This window comes from Microcaecilia unicolor, chromosome 3 (genome assembly GCF_901765095.1).
Source record: "Microcaecilia unicolor chromosome 3, aMicUni1.1, whole genome shotgun sequence".
NCBI lineage: Eukaryota > Metazoa > Chordata > Amphibia > Gymnophiona > Siphonopidae > Microcaecilia > Microcaecilia unicolor.
This window is the reverse complement of record NC_044033.1, coordinates 361322059-361339824: the sequence shown is the minus strand read 5'-3', so window position 1 is coordinate 361339824 and position 17766 is coordinate 361322059. Positions and strand designations below refer to the sequence as shown.

Here is a 17766-nt window from a genome sequence, read left to right as displayed (position 1 = left end):
ATCGGTTGGGCCGCTGGATGACCGAGGGGTAAAAGGGGCGATCAAGGAAGACAAAGACGTAGCAGAAAGACTGAATGAATTCTTTGCTTCGGTCTTCACCGAGGAAGATTTGGGTGGGATACCGGTGTCGGAAATGGTATTTCAAGCGGACGAGTCGGAGAAACTTACTGACTTCACGGTAAACCTGGAGGATGTAATGGGGCAGTTCAGCAAACTGAAGAGTAGCAAATCTCCTGGACCGGATGGTATTCATCCTAGAGTACTGATAGAACTGAAAAATGAGCTTGCGGAGCTACTGCTAGTGATATGCAACTTATCCTTAAAATCGAGCGTGGTACCGGAAGATTGGAGGGTGGCCAATGTAACACCAATTTTTTAAAAAGGCTCCAGGGGAGATCCGGGAAATTATAGACCGGTGAGTCTGACGTCAGTGCCGGGGAAAATGGTAGAGGCTATTATTAAAAACAAAATTACAGAGCACATCCGAGGACATGGATTACTGAGACCGAGTCAGCACAGCTTTGTGTGGGGAAATCTTGCCTGACCAATTTACTTCAATTCTTTGAAGGAGTAAACAAACATGTGGACAAAGGAGAACCGGTTGATGTGGTGTATCTGGATTGTCAAAAGGCGTTTGACAAGGTACCTCATGAAAGGCTACAGAGGAAATTCGAGGGTCATGGGATAGGAGGAAATGTCCTATTGTGGATTAAAAACTGGTTGAAGGATAGGAAACAGAGAGTGGGGTTAAATGGGCAGTATTCACAATGGAGAAAGGTAGTTAGTGGGGTTCCTCAGGGGTCTGTGCTAGGACCGCTGCTTTTTAATATTTTTATAAATGAGTAACTAGCGAGGTAATTAAATTTGCTGATGACACAAAGTTATTCAAAGTTGTTAAATCGCAACAGGATTGTGAAAAATTACAAGAGGACCTTACGAGACTGGGAGACTGGGCGGCTAAATGGCAGATGACGTTTAATGTGAGCAAGTGCAAGGTGATGCATGTGGGAAAAAAGAACCCGAATTATAGCTATGTCATGCAAGGTTCCACGTTAGGAGTTACGGACCAAGAAAAGGATCTGGGTGTCGTTGTCGATAATACGCTGAAACCTTCTGCTCAGTGTGCTGCTGCGGCTAGGAAAATGTTGGGTATTATTAGGAAAGGTATGGAAAACAGGTGTGAGGATGTTATAATGCCGTTGTATCGCTCCATGGTGCGACCGCACCTTGAGTATTGTGTTCAATTCTGGTCGCCGCATCTCAAGAAAGATATAGTACAATTGGAAAAGGTGCAGAGAAGGGCGACTAAAATGATAGCGGGGATGGGACGACTTCCCTATGAAGAAAGATTAAGGAGGCTAGGGCTATTCAGCTTGGAGAAGAGATGGCTGAGGGGAGACATGATAGAGGTATATAAAATAATGAGTGGAGTGGAACAGGTGGATGTGAAGCGTCTGTTCACGCTTTCCAAAAATACTAGGACTAGGGGGCATGCGATGAAACTACAGTGCAGTAAATTTAAAACAAATCGGAGAAAATTTTTCTTCACCCAACGTGTAATTAAACTCTGGAATTCGTTGCCGGAGAAAGTGGTGAAGGCGGTTAGCTTAGCAGAGTTTAAAAAGGGGTTGGACGGTTTCCTAAAGGACAAGTCCATAAACCGCTACTAAATGGACTTGGGAAAAATCCACAATTCCAGGAATAACATGTATAGAATGTTTGTACGTTTGGGAAGCTTGCCAGGTGCCCTTGGCCTGGATTGGCCGCTGTCGTGGACAGGATGCTGGGCTCGATGGACCCTTGGTCTTTTCCCAGTATGGCATTACTTATGTACTTATGTACTTCATCTGCAGTGAGCAGCAAGTGATACATACTGCTCGCACCGGCCCCACAGCCTTCCCTCTGACATATTCCTGCCTGTGTGGAAACAGGAAGTTGCATTAGTGGGAAGGATGTGAGGCCAACATGAGCAGCGTGTATTAGTTGTTGCTTGCTGCCGGTGAAAATCTGCTATTTAAAAGGTATGCGGGAGAAGGGGGATGTTTGAGAGATCATATGGCATGCTGGTGAGAGAAGGAGATACCAAATCACCTGTAGGATGGGGCAGGGTTCTTCTGCCCACCCATCTTGGGCCCAGGCCCACCCAAAATTGGGTGTCTGGCTACGCCCCTGCTTCAGCGAGTCCCCAACAGTGGCAGTGCGATTCCTATACGCTGCCTGCCACTAAACCGGAAGCCTCTCCTCTGCCACAGCTTCCTGTTTCTCTGCCTGGGTGGGACGTGACAGAGGGGAGGCTTCTGGGTTAGCGGCAGGCAGTGTATAGGAATTGTTGCTGCTGCCAGGGACCCGCTGAGGTGCTGAATCAAGGAGAGTCGTGGGAAGGGTGAGGTGAGGGAAGGAATGAAGAACAGATACTGCATGGGGGGGTGAGAGAGGGAAGGACAGTTGCTGCACAGGGAGGGAGGGATAGATACTGCATGGAGAGGGGGTACAAGAAAGGGAGAAATATTGGGCATGATGGTGAAGGGGAGGAAGGGTGAGATGTTGGACCCAGGGCACAAGGGAGAGAGGGAGATATAGTGAGGAGGGAGAGAGAAGCAAGAGAGGGAGAATTGTTGGATATGGGGTGAAGGGGAGGAAGGGAGAGATGCAGAAAAGGGGTAGAAGGGTTGTGAAAGGGAGGGAAAGATACTGCATGGAGAGGTGGGAGAGATGATGTATGGGAGAGAAAGGGAGAAATATTAGACATGATGGTGGAGGGGAGGAAGGGAGAGATGTTAGATCTGGGGCACAAAGGAGGGAGAGACAGAGATATTGGACAATGGGAGAGAGGGAGGGATTTTTGTCAAGTGGGGGGGGGGGGGGGGGATGAGAGGGAGGGAGAGATACACAGGAGGTGGAGAGAGGAGAAAGGAGTGATGAAAAGATGCCAGACAATGGGAGTGAGAGAAGAGAGGGAGAAATGCTGGATCATGGGGAAGAGGGTAGAAGGGTGAAGGGAGGAAGATGCTGGGAATGGTGGAACCATGTGGGAGAAGCCAGAAAGGGGAGGAAGGGGTTGGCAAGTAAATGAATGAGAAGATAGTGTTTACAGAGGGTAGAGCTATGGTAATGAGAATGGAGGGCTGAGGAAGGTGTGAGATGGGGAATGGGATAGCTAGTAGGTGAAAGAACATGGATATTTGATAGGTAGCTGAAAAGTAAAGAGCAGGAGAAGAGTGAGAAATAGTGAAATTTGAGTTGACAAGCAGAAAATAAAATAAAAGATAGGAAAAAGATAAAAAAGGAATGAACAATATGTCAGAGGCAGGCGTAGTGAGGGAATGGATAGGATAGAGGGGAAAAGAAATGAACAGCAGCCACTTGAAAGAGAATTAGCAGATGACAGACAGGAAAGCATCAAAGAAAAACTAGAACCAACGTGACGGAAAAATAAAATCTCCAGACAACAAAGGTAGAAAAAAAGCATTTTGTTTTGAATATTTTAAATGGAATATGTTAGCTGTGGGAAATGTGCATAGCAAATGACTTTGTACTATGTTTTGTAGAAAAGGAAATGAATTTCTGTTTTTTGTCTAAATATTTTTATTTCTCATTTATGATCCCTTGTTCTATATTTGGTGAGGGTATTGGCAGGTGGGGAAATTGGAGGGGAGGGAGGGAGGAGAGGGGATCGGGAGTGGGGGCCCTCCTTTATTTTTTGTTTTCTGATCTGGGCTCTAGCATGTCTAACACTGGTCCTGACCCTTTCTATATAGCTTGTGGGGATCCCCAACTGAAGATGTCCTCCAAAGATGGCCAGAACTCTCTTCTACCAAGCTCTGCAGTCGGTAACAGCATCCTTGAGCCACCAACAACTAAGTATGCATGGGGTGCCAGCATTAGTGACTTAGGGACCTTGCTGCTGCCTGCCAAGCTTGGTAAAAGGGAGCTCTGGCCACCTTTAGAGAAAGTCTTTAGCTGACATTGTGTGGGGATCCTCATTAGCTAAAGTATTTATATTTTGAGGTGAGGGTAGGGTGGGACAGAGAAACGTTTGTGCTCACCCATTTTGGGCTCAGGCCCACCCAATGCCATAGCGAGGGCGGCTGCCACCTGGGGCAGTTCACCGCTGCGCACCTCCCCCTGGGTGCAGCATGGCATACCCCCCCTTGGCGCGCATCCCCCCCCCCAGAGTGCATTCTTGCCAGTCGCGCGCGTAGGAAAGGGAGCGGGCAGGAGGGCCGGTCCGCCCCGAGTGTACGTTGTCGCTGGGAGCTGCATCGGCTCCGCTGGTTCCCCGCTCTCTCTGCCCCGGAACAGGAAGTAACCTGTTCCGGGGCAGAGGGAGCGGGGAACCAGCGGAGCCGACACCCCCCAGCGGCGTGCACCTGGGGCGGACCGCCCCTCCCGCCCCCCCTTCCCACGCCACTGGGCCCACCCGAAATTGGCTGTCTGACTACACCACTGCTGGGAAGTAAGCCCAGCCCAAGGGAAGTAGCTTTGAAATAAAACGCAGAAAGTAAGTGCAAGGAGAAAAGCACCCCTGGGCTGAGTGACAAGGGGGGAGGAGTTAGGAGAAGATAAAGTTAAGTATTTCCCTTTAGAGGGGTCTTTTGGTTGCCTACAGATGTTTTTTTGGCTATCTAAAAAATCCCCTGCCAATAGATCAGGAGGAGAGAGGAGAGTCATGTTGGAAGGAGTGTAACCTTTGTCTGACAAGGAGGTGGCTACTCCACAAAGTGGCAAACGATGAATTACAAGTGCTACAGGCGGGCAAAAAAGGGGTCCCAACCCAGGAGCAGTGGGTTTGGAGCCAGGGAGAGCTCAGTTCCAGTGTAGAGAATGACACAGGGATGGTGACCCATAGTAACCGTGGGGACGGGGCGTGGACAGAGACTGTATGGACAGGGTGGGGACAGAGCCTGAGGGGACGGGACAGGGACAGAGTCCGTGGGGACAGGGACAAACTTTGTCTCCATGTCATTTTCTACTTTGAAGCTTGTTAATGAACTGGACTGTTATTTATGTTTGAGTGACGCAGATGATGATATTTTGATTTTTTTTAGAAAAACAAGCAAACATGCTGGCCACAACTAGCAAAATGTTCATGGGGAATCCTGTGCATTTCTGCTACCAGCACATTTATTTATTGATTGATTGATTGATTGATTGATTGATTGCATTTGTATCCCACATTTTCCCACCTATTTGCAGGCTCAATGTGGCTTACAGAGATTTGTCATGACATATTCATTACAGGATATAAGATACAATATAAGATAGTGTGTTAAAGTAGAGTAAAGGAATCAAAAAGGAAAGGTATTAGGCGGGATAGTATAGAGGTGGACTTTCGTAGCTGGGTGGGTTATTAAGGTGGTTTTGTCAGGCTATGGGTTCTCTTTGTATGCCTTGTTGAAGAGATATGTCTTCAAAGATTTGCGGAAGTTAGTTATTTCATCAATAGCTTTCAGGTCTGTAGGTAGTGTATTCCACAACTGCGTGCTCATGTAAGAGAAGGTGGTGGCGTGTGTCAGCTTGTATTTTAGACCTTTACAGCTGGGGAAGTGCAGATTGAGAAGTTTGCGGGATGATCTTACGGCATTTCTGGGAGGCAAGTCCACAAGGTTTAGCATGTAGATTGGGGCATCTGCGTGAATGATTTTGTGTACAATCGTGCAGATCTTGAACATAATGCGTTCCTTGAGTGGGATCCAGTGAACTTTCTCTCTTAGAGGTTTTGCACTTTCATATTTAGTTTTTCCAAATATGAGTCTAGCGGCGGTGTTCTGGGCTGTTTGGAGTTTTTTGATAGTCTGTTCTTTGCAGCCAGCGTACAGTGCGTTGCAGTAGTCCAGATGACTTATTACCATTGACTGTACCAGGGTACGGAAGATGTATCTCGGGAAGAAAGGTTTTACTCTTTTAAGTTTGCACATAGACTGGAACATCTTTTTCATCGTATTCTTCACGTGGGCATCGAGTATTAGATTTCGATCAATGGTAACTCCAAGAATTTTCAGATTTTGTGAGACATCTTTTATTGCAGGAAGGACTGTGGAAGACAGGAGAGCTAGACTGAATCCTGAGCTTGTTGATGACTTATTCATCCACAGATTAAAAAATCATAACAGTGCTTCATAGGGCATATTTCTCCCCCACTTTGTACCCCTGGACATTTTAACAGGGCGGATTATTATAATTGCTCATTGGTATTATTGTTTTCTATTTGTGATTTATAAACAACAGTTGCACAGCAGATTGTTATTCCAAAGTCTATTGAAAACTCATTTCTTCAGTCTAGCCTTTAAGAAAATATGCACCCTTTTCAAATAAACTCATGGTATTAATTTGTACCTCATCCCATCTCTCACTACTCCTATCTATCCCAGCTAACCCTAGCCCTTGCCTTTTCCTCCATATTTTAGTTATCTAGCTTAAATCACTATAACATCTGCTTCTAACTCAAGTTTTACTGGTCCAACATTATATCATGTATTTTACTTTCTGTTAATATATTTTGAACTTGTTCATGCTTTTCTAATTGTTATGTAAGCCACATGGAGGGGCACTTTCGACCAGGGACGCCCATCTCTAAGGGCGCCCATCTCCGAAGATGGTGCCGCGAAGGGGCAGGGCCGACCGTATTTTCGAACGAGATGGGCATCCATCTTTCGTTTTGATAATACGGTTGGGGCCAGCCAAATGTCAGAGATGAATGGGTTTGAGATGGCCGGCATCGGTTTTCGCCGATAATGGAAACCAAGGCCGGCGATCTCAAGCCCGGCCAAATCCAAGGCATTTGGTCGTGGGAGGAGCCAGCATTTGTAGTGCACTGGTCCCCCTGACATGCCAGGACAGCAACCAGGCACCCTAGGGGGCACTTCTAAAAATTATTTAAAAAAAATACAATTAGCTCCCAGGTGCATAGCTCCCTTACCTTGGGTGCTGAGCCCCCCAACCCTCCCCCCCAAAACCCACTCCCCACAACTATACACCACTACCATAGCCCTAAGGGGTGAATGGGGGCACCTACATGTGGGTACAGTGGGTTTCGGGTGGGTTTTGAAGGGCTCCCATTTTCCACCACAAGTGTAACAGGTAGGGGGGGGATGGGCCTGGGTCCGCCTGCCTGAAGTCCACTGCACCCACTAAAACTGCTCCAGGGACCTGTATACTGCTGCGATGGACCTAAGTATGACATTTGAGGCTGGCAAAAAAAAGTTTTTAAAGTTGTTTTTTTTTAGGGTGGGAGGAGGTTAATGACCACAGGGGAAGTCAGGGGAGGTGATCCCCGATTCCCTCTGGTGGTCATCTGGTCAGTTCAGGCACTGTTTTGGGACTTGGACCTGAAAAAAAAGGGACCAAATGAAGTGGACCAAATTCTCGGCAGGGATGCCCTTCTTTTTTTTATTATTGGCCGAGGGCGTCCATCTCTTAAGCACGCCCCGGCACACCCCTGTCCTGCCTTCGCTACCCTTCCAACATGCCCCCAGGAACTTTGGCTGTCCTGGCGATGGAAAGCAGTTGGAGTCAGCCAAAATCAGCTTTCGATTATACCGATTTGTCTGGCTTCAGGAGATGGCCGGCCATCAGTGGCGTACCAAGGGGGGGCGGTGGGGGCGGTCCGCCCCGGGTGCACGGCGCTGGGGGGTGCCGCGGCACATGCCTGTTGGCTGCGAGTTCAAATCGCTACGCTAAATTCTCTCATTCGCTGCAGCTCCCTCTCTGCAGCGAACGAGAGAATTTAGCGTAGCGATTCCAACTCGCAGCCGACAGGCGCGCACCGCAGCACCCCCCCTAGCGGCGTGCACCCGGGGAGGATGTCATTTCGCCGGGGGGGGGGGGCGCTGCACCCGGGGGGGCGCATCGGCGATCCGCCCCGGGTGTCGTCGAGGCTAGGAACGCCACTGCCGGCCATCTCCCGATTTGTGTCAGAAGATGGGATCTCTTTCAAAAATAAGCTTGATAGTGTAGTCATTGATCCTGAGTATGTTGGATTACTGTAACATTGTCTACTTGGGTGTCTCAAAACAAGTAATTAGAAAGTTGCAGACCATCCAGAACACCACACTTCATTTGATATATTCTCTGAAAAAAAAAATCAATAGTGTGTCTCAGTATTCTACAAAAAGTCATTGGTTACCAGTCTACACTAGAGTTCAATTTAAATTTTGCTATTTTGCTTATAAAGTAATTTAAGGGCTAGCAGTACTCTATTTGTTAGGTCATTTTGCTTTCTTTCAAAAACGTAGAGCTACATGGTTGCCAGTTTTATTGACTTTTCCTTATGAAAAGATTTAGATTATCAGATTGCTTTTTTTTTTTTGCTTTTCAGGCTGCTCGTTTTAGTGCAGATATTCATTTTTTTTTTATGTAGTACTCCAAGCCTATTTTCAATTTCAGAAGCTCATAAAAACTTACCTATTTCAGAAATTTGTCTTGCAATCTAATAATTAGTGTGGATTAGTAGAACTAGACTCTTTGTAATTGAGAGTTAAAATTTGTTGTTCTCGTTTATAATTCCTGGAAATGTCCAGCTTCTTTTTTCTACTGGGATCCGCTTTGAACTGTGATGTATTGGTGGGATACAAGTTATATTGTTAATGTTAATATTGTTTCAGTCTTTCTCAAGTTTCTATGCTCCATATTTTGGTTCGCCTGCTTAAACTTGTTTGTTAGTTGATTTGTGTGCAGATTGCTGTGCTAGATTGTATTTATTGTGCACTGTCTTGTTGCCCTACAAGACAAAAGATGGTATATCAAACAAATGGATAAACATGAACATTAAATAACTTGGTTCAATTGATTATTTGAATTACTGAGTGAATCGTGAATCAAGTGCTAGCTTCAGCTTCTCGTTGGATTGCAATTGATTGCATACTTGTATGCAGCCGTACGTACATAGATATCTGCCTGAACTCTGAATGCAGAGGAAATAAGACTGCAGCCTATTTTGGAATCAAGAATAATTCATTGAGTGTTATTCATAGGGCTTCATATGTTAAAAATCTGAGCCTTTATCAGACATAAGTTGTTGTTACATTTGTACCCCGCGCTTTCCCACTCATGGCAGGCTCAATGCGGCTTACATGGGGCAATGGAGGGTTAAGTGACTTGCCCAGAGTCACAAGGAGCTGCCTGTGCCTGAAATGGGAATCAAACTCAGTTCCTCAGGACCAAAGTCCACCACCCTAACCACTAGGCCACACAGTATCAACAAAAACCTCTGATTATTTTTTTTCTTAATGTTGTAATTTGGAGGGAGAGGGGCATATGATAAATAATCCGAGTCAAATATGAATTTTGCCTAAAAATGTGCATCTCGAGGCTGCAGAAAGGGCCAGAGCAGAACCTAGAAAGCGAGCACAGCTATTTCCAGGCACCCTGAAGCTCAACTTCTGTGTACAACTCAGCTTCACCAAGAGGTCTTCTTGTGATAATAGGGAGCTAGGCAGTTACTCTGCTTGCCCAGCTACTCCCAAAACTGGCTACAAATAACATCCATGCTTAGCATACCTAACTCCAGGCTATGAGGGCTGTAACATCTCCATTCTCTAAACTTGCTTCATTCACTCCCAGGCTTTGAGGGCGGTGCACCAGTGGATCAGGTTTTCAGGATATCCATAATGAATTTGCATGTAAAACCACATGCATACTACCTCTGTTGTATGCAAATCTCTCTCATACATATTCATTTGGGATATCCTGAAACACACTTGTGGCCTTCAAGAAGAAATCTTAGGGCCCCTTTTACCAAGCTGCAGCAAAAGGGGGCCTGCGCTTGCATTGGCACGTGTTTTTGATGTACGCAGAGGCCCCCCTTTTACTGCAGTGAGTAAAAGGTAGGTCTTTCTTTTTTGAGGAAATGGCCATGCGACAAGTGCTTCACTTGCAGTGCGGCCATTTCGGGGGGGGGGGGAGGGGAGCCCTTAGTGGCGGTAAGGGCTCCCGTGCTAACCTGGTGGTAACCGGGCAGTGCACAGTACTGCCTGATTACCGTTGGGTGTGATATGACAGCACACTGGGGGTGGGAACTACCGCTGGGCTGCGGCGGTACTTCCTTTTTAGCTAGCAGTAAACCCATGTTAGGCTTACTACCGCTTTTTAAAAGGGGCCCTTAATTAACCAGCATATTAGCCAATATATGTACGTCATTAACATTATGCATACACAGATTTTATACTCAATGATCCAGGGCACTTTTGGTATTAAATATGTTTAATTCTTTTACTTTTAGATATGGGGTATTGCTTGCTCTGCAACAACCAAACTCACTGGTCTCCCGCAAACAGTTCCATATGCTTCAAAAAAGACGTTGACTACTTCGACTGGGACGACGGGCTTGCTATTGTTCTAACAATTCTGTCCTGTATTGGGATCATCCTCATTCTGACAACTTGCATCATCTTTACCAAGCATCTGAACACTCCAGTCGTGAAGGCCTCTGGTGGACTTCTCTGCCATATTATCCTTCTCAGCCTTTTCTTCAGTTTTCTGAGCACTGGCTTTTTTATTGGCAAACCAGAAGATTTCAAATGCATGGCCAGACAAATGATGTTCGGCATCAGTTTTACCGTTTGCGTCTCTTGCATTTTGCTGAAGTCCCTGAAAATTTTGCTAGCCTTTAGCTTTGATCCCCAGATACAAGACATCTTGAAGTGCCTCTATAAGCCGTTCACCATGGTCTTCACATGCACAGGAATTCAAGTCATCATCTGTGCTTTCTGGCTGGTATTCAGGGCTCCTCATGTTGTAGAAAATGTTGCTATTTCTAAAATGATTATACTGGAATGTGCAGAAGGATCTATCGTCATTTTTGGTGTCATGTTGGGATATATAGCCATCTTGGCATTTACTTGCTTTATATTTGCGTTCAAAGGCAGAAAGTTACCTGAAAATTACAATGAAGCGAAATTCATAACTTTTGGCATGCTCATTTACTTTATAGTCTGGATCACCTTCATTCCTGTGTATGTAACTACTTTTGGCAAATTCTTGCCAGCCGTCGAAGTGATTGTCATTCTAATATCAAATTATGGAATTCTAGTCTGTACTTTCTTTCCTAAGTGCTATGTAATACTATACAAGCAGGAGTCAAACACAAAATCTGCCTTTCTTAAGTTGATTTATAATTATTCTTCTAAAAGTGTAAGCAGTCATACTATTAGTCAGGCTTCAGTGGAGTCCAGGAGCACAGAGCACAGGTCTTCCATTGCTGACTCCTGCTATAAGACTTCAATCAATTGTGTAAGTAATGGTCATTTTTATTTTCAGAAGCCTGAGCAGATGTTTATATCAGGACAAAGACCCCTTAGAAGTCTAGCTAGAAACCTCCCAAGAAAGAGAACATCTAGCATATGACTAGAAATTTCGGTCCCTAGAATGCATTGCATAACACCAAGGGCCCTGTTTACTAGGCCACGCTATAGATGCACTAATATTTTTAGCGCATGCTAAAAAATAGCACACGCTAACACTAGAGACACCCATATGGGTGTCTATAGCATTAGAACATGCTAAAAACGCTAGCACACCTTAGTAAACAAAGCCCCAAATGTACATTGGCCCTTCCTAGTACACAGTGGAAGATGAGGTAAAGAAAGAAAATGTATTTCAAAGTTTTCTGATAGTTTCTGATTTAGGAGCATAGTTACTAATGTAGGCTACCATTAAGATATGTTATTTTATCACTAACTCGTGCTATTGTAACACAGGTCCCACTTTATGCAATGAGACCTTTACAGAGCACCTCAACGCTATTCAGATAGCGCTATAGAAATGCTAAATAGTAGTAGTAGTAGTAGCACTGGGATGGTCCATGGGCAGAGTGAGCATGGCCCCCAAAGGCTATCAACAATATTCAAACTGTTAACCAAAAAACTATCCACATAAGGTTAGGACAGTAAAAGAGCTGCACTAACTGTTCTGGTTAGCTGTCCAACTATTGGGCTTAATATGACCTCTATCCACATTCAGCTCAATACTGATCCAATTGTTTGCAGTGCTCATTTATAGTCTTCCTTTCTTGGTTTGCTTTGGGGGGGGGGGGGGGGGGGCTCTCATACTAATCCTAGGGGGCAACTTTCAAACAAAGTACATATGTGTAAAGTCAGTGGGGACCCACAGACCTTACATTGGGCCCAAGCGACATTCAGCCAGTGGCAACAAGTGTTTTACTGACCACCACCAGCAGCACGTCCGAGCACCAGCATTGAATTTCCGGATTTGTGGATCAGGCTAACGCACAGCTGGTTAAGTATGAAATTCATCACTTAACCAGCTATGGAGCACCACACAAAGATAGGACTGATTTTTTTTTTAACTTTATTTATGCTTTTAATTACAATTTACAAGGATTACCTTGTTTTAACAAAACAGGTAAAGAAAAAAGAAAAAAAAAAAAGAAATTATAAACATTCATGTTCATATCAATTTACAACATTTTCATAAAACTTAAACATTAAGAATTTTTTTTCTTTAGAATGTTTTTCAAATAATTATATTAACCTTCCTTAGACCTCAAATAGGAGTGGAGAGAAAAGAGTTAGGGAAGTATTATAGGAATTTAATCAAATTAGGACTGACTTTTATGCGGTCCTATTTATGCCATTACCCTGGACAGTTCAGTGCTGAATATCAGAACTTAACTGGCCACATGCCAACTCAGCCCCCAGAATGCGCCCCCCCCCCCCAAAAAAAAAATAACCAGTTTTCAGTTCAGCCCTAACTGGTTATTTTCAGCAATGACAATAGGTTAAGTGCCACTGAATATAACTGATTAGCTCCAAACAAGCAATTTAACCAGCCAGGAACCGCTTTTGGCTAGTTAAATTGCTTTGCATATCGACCTTAGTAGCATACCAAGGGTGGGTCAGTAGGGACGGTCCACCCTGGGTGCAGGCAGCAAGGGGATGTGCAAAGGAGGCACATGGCTGTCGGCTCTGCTGGTCCCCTATCCCCTCTGACGTTGCTTCCTGTTTCGCTGACAGCTGCACACCTGCTCCGCGCACCCACTTGATAGGAAAGGTGGGGGTGATGCAGTTTGGGGGGGTTGGGAGGTGACTCATTGGGGAAGTGCAGCAGCGACCCACCTGGATGGCCAACAATCTAAGTACGCCACCGATTGACCCAATTGATTTTCAAAAGGAAAAGATTTTTTTTTTTTGGGGGGGGGGATTGACATGGGTATGCCTGCTATTTCAGTGGGTACTTTTTCAGTGACAGCATACATGCATACCTCTGGAATTCCAAGAACACACACATCACTGCACTCTTAGTGCCAATTCCACATCCAAGGATGCCTCCCCTATATAAATATATATATACACTTCCTCAATGGCTTGGACCCAATCCTTGGAGAATACCCAGATGACCGAACCTGGTCAAATTTCGCTCTCCTCACCTTCGAAACAGTTACCCAAGTGATTAGTAGGTTCTCCAACACTCACTGTAAACTAGATACCTGTCCCAGCTACCTAATAAAATCCGCCCCTGACCACTTCATAGCAGACCTCACATCCCACCTAAACTACATACTTCAGCAAGGCTTCTTCCCCAAGGAAAATGGCAACATCCTACTCACCCCAATACCAAAAGGCACCAAGAAAAAAAAAATAACAAACTACCGCCCAGTAGCATCTATCCCACTGGTAGTCAAACTGATGGAAAACATGGTAACTAAACAACTTACTGACTGTCTAAACAAATTCTCAATAGTACATGAATCACAATCAGGATTTCGCCCCCTCCACAGCACTGAAACAGTACTAATTACTCTCTTAGCCAAATTCAAGCAGGAAATAGCAACAGGCAAAAGCATACTCCTCCTCCAATTCGACATGTCTAGTGCATTCGATATGGTAAATCATAACATATTACTAAGACTACTAGATTACTTCGGGATTGGAGGAAATATACTTAGCTGGATCAAAGGTTTCCTAACCACTAGAACATATCAGGTGAAATCAAACTCTAACATATCATCACCGTGGAAAGCAGACTGTGGAGTACCTCAAGGATCACCACTATCACTGATCCTCTTCAACCTAATGATGACCCCACTAGCCAAGTCCTTATTCAACCTAGGCCTCAATCCTTTTATTTATGCAGACAATATCACAATATTCATTCCTTATAAACATGATCTGACAGAAATCACCAATGAAATCAAACTCAGCTTGAACATCATGGACTCATGGGCAAATGCATTTCAACCAAAACTCAATAAAGAAAAAACACATTGTCTCATCCTCTCATCCCAATACAGCATAGACAACCCCATAAATATATACACCCCGGATTACACCCTCCCTATCTCCGACAGCCAGAAAATCCTCGGCGTAACAATAGACCATAACCTTACACTAGAGAGCCAAGTGAAATCCACGACTAAGAAAATGTTCCACCCAATGTGTGGAAACTCAAACGCGTGAAACCTTTCTTCTCAAGGGAAACATTTTGCAACTTGATACAATCAATGGTACTAAGCCACGTGGACTACTGCAATGGAATTTATGCAGGATGCAAAGAGCAAACCTTAAAGAAATTTCAGAGAGCCCAAAACACGGCAGCCAGGCTTATATTTGGAAAAACGTGATTTGAATGCGCAAAACCCCTCCGTGAAAAACTACACTGGCTCCCAATCAAAGAATATATTGCTTTCAAAATCTACACCCTGGTTCATAAAATCATCTTTGGTGAAGCCCCTGGATACATGACTGACCTCATAGACCTACCAACCAGAAACTCATCTGAATCAGCCCGAACATATCTAAATCTCCACTATCCAAACTGTAAAGGGCTTAAATACAAATCAACTTACGCATCCAGTTTTTCCTACATAAGTACATAACTGTGAAACGCATTACCAAAAGCCTTGAAAACAACATATGACCACTTAAACTTCTGAAAATTAATAAAAACCAACCTGATTAAAAAGGCATACCCTACCGATCCAACTTAAATGCCTGAACTCTGCAACACAATGAAACCAAAGTACATAATGGACTTAACACAACTCTTCTGCTCTATGATTCCCAAATGTGTCTGTTCCATATGAACCTTATCTTACCACAACATCACTTTGTATTCGGTGAATACCTCTCCGGTACTATGTAAGCCACATTGAGCCTGCAAATAGGTGGGAAAATGTGGGATACAAATGTAACAAATAAATAAATAAATATATGTACACACTTATTACATGAATATCACCATATATACATGTGCACCTAAATTGGGAATGCATTTGAAAGCTGTCCTCAGTAAGGGCATCACAAAGAAGCAACTAGAGCTTTTAAATCAATTCAAGGTCCTTATTAATACTAGAGGTACCAGAGACTTGTCCCATATTTGCTACATTTCTTTCTCAGTAAATATTTCACTGTCCCTTCCTGAGAGGTTGTGTTCATGGAGTAGCCTAATGTTCAGAGCAGTGGGCCAGCAGCCAGGGTTCAAATCTTACTGTGGTTTCCTCTGATGTTGTGCAAATCACTTATCTGAACATAACCTTGCTTTGAGCTACCACTGAAGAAAAGTGTTAGTTAAATCCAAAATATCACAGTTGGCTAAACTGGGCAATGAGAAAATGCTAAGACAGACTGCAAATGAGTATGAGAAGAATTTCACAATTTTCAGTTTCTAGAATTAGGAGGAAGCCAACATGGGGAATACAGTAATATAATAGATGATGGCAGGTAAAGACCTGTATGGTCCATTCAGTTTGCCCAACTACTGTTCTGTTGGTTTTTTCAATATTGCTGATATATTTTAAACCAGGGGTTCTCAATCCAGTCCTAGGGACTCACTTAGCCAGTCAGGGTTTCAGGATATCCACAATGACTATGCATTGTTACCTACATCAATTGTTGATTTCAAACATTTTGAATATATACCTTTACACAAGAAATACTTAAAAAATACTTTATTAAACAAATATATACCATTAACAATATAATTACACTCTCTAGACTAGTTGAATAACCTACTATCACTGTAAAACATACAGTTGTTCACTACCTTACCCCCCGAGTGACACTGCTACACACTAAATAAACAAATTCACCTATTATTAAACACTCTTCGGATCTGAAAAGCGGAGACAGAAGTGTAACTGACAGTAATTCCAAACAGACTCTTAGAAATTCAGTAAAGCAAATAGATACAGTACCTTCCAGTCATACTAGTGAGTCTGAGTAAAACTCCTCAGTGTCCTCAATTCTCACATAAACCTTGTCTTCTCTGAAGTGGCTTATTTAGTGAGTCTGATATATCCAATATGCTCTTAAATACTATTCAATTAGCCATCCAGATCTTCAGCTCAAATCCTTTGGTGATTGCAATAAAGCGTGTTCCAAACTCCTTTCAATTTTTCACAGAAGCTTGCAAATAAAATTACAGATGAACTCACAAGTGAACAGGCAGCTGGCATATACTCCAAAAGCAACCATGGAATGCAGTTACTTGGTCTCTAAATGGACCAAGCTTCACTTGGCTTCTTCAGGAGACCAAATCCTAGTATGAGCAAAAGACATCATTGCTATACATCTCTCCTAACTATATTCTCTTAAAAAATAAAACCATTGAATTCCTATCATCTGTCATAGCTGGATGATGAGTCAAATGACAATGGTTCAGAAGCAGGCATTACACAACTGTTATCTTTGGGATTATCTTTTGTTCCTACCTATTTCTATGATTCTTTTGATGTAGATTAGCTCTGAATAATTTTTTTCGCACGTTGCATTTGCAAAAATGTTTTGAGAATTAGAGGGTACCAGTGACTCAATAGGCGATATTGCATTCTTAAAGAAACATCATCTCCCTTCCTCATGGGTCTCACCCGGTAATATTGATTCAGTAATAGATACGATTCAAAAATTAGTGGTGAGGGATATTTTGAGTCTAGAGAACAATTTGATTTTCGTTCACAAGAATTTGACTAAACAACAGAGGAAGGCAGTGGAAAATTTACGTGACGACCCTTCAATAATTGTATTGAGCAAATAAGAGGGGCGGTGTAGTTATTCAAGATAGGAATGATTATGAGGCAGTTATCATTAGACCCAACAAGAGATCTTCAATTGCAGGCAAGAAGTACATTACATCATATCCTATAAGGAATTTAAATATTTATATAAAGAAACTCCCATGATACCATCGATATACTTCTTGCCAAGATACACAAAACTCTACATAGCTCACTTGGTTGACTTATTGTATTGGGGAAGGGCTCTTTATTCGAGCCCCTCTCACAGTTTTTTTACTTCTATTTGCAACCAGCTGCCTTGGAGATACCATCATATATTAGAGATTCATTGGATTTGCAGTTATTTTTGGAAGCATTGCAGTTACCTCAACAACATCAAATGACATTAGTGACCTTGGATGACACTTCCCTCTACACTAACATCCCTCAAAATTCTGCCTTATTATTAATAGAGCATACCCAGAATGCAAGGTCTATTTCGGGGAAGATGGTTGAATTATTACAACAATTAGCACAATTGGTGATTAAAAAGAATTACTTTGAGTTTCAGGGAACGTTCTATAGTCAGATCAAAGGAGTAGCCATGGGGGCCATGGTAGCCCCCACGGTTGCTTGCCTTTATATGGCAGAATTCGAAGCTAAGTTTGTTTATACTTATAAGCAAAGGTCATCTATTTTTACCTGGAAACGTTTCATTGAATATATTTGTATTGCACTTGGTGGGTGAAAGAGAAGATCTGAATGCTTTTTTGGAATACTTGAATCAGTGTGATCCTAATATTCACTTTACTACCAAT

General features: G+C 43.4%; 1 protein-coding gene across 1 annotated transcript in view; it reads left to right on the top strand.

Annotated features, from left to right (window-relative positions):
* The window catches only part of GPRC6A (G protein-coupled receptor class C group 6 member A), a 78976-nt gene extending 67594 nt beyond the window's left edge, over positions 1–11382 (top strand). Inside the window, exon 6 of the mRNA XM_030195523.1 lies at positions 10220–11382. Within this exon, the coding sequence (XP_030051383.1) occupies positions 10220–11343 (1124 nt within the window). The 3' untranslated portion in view covers positions 11344–11382. The remainder of the gene's footprint in view (positions 1–10219) is intronic.
* Positions 11383–17766: the final 6384 nt, after the last annotated feature.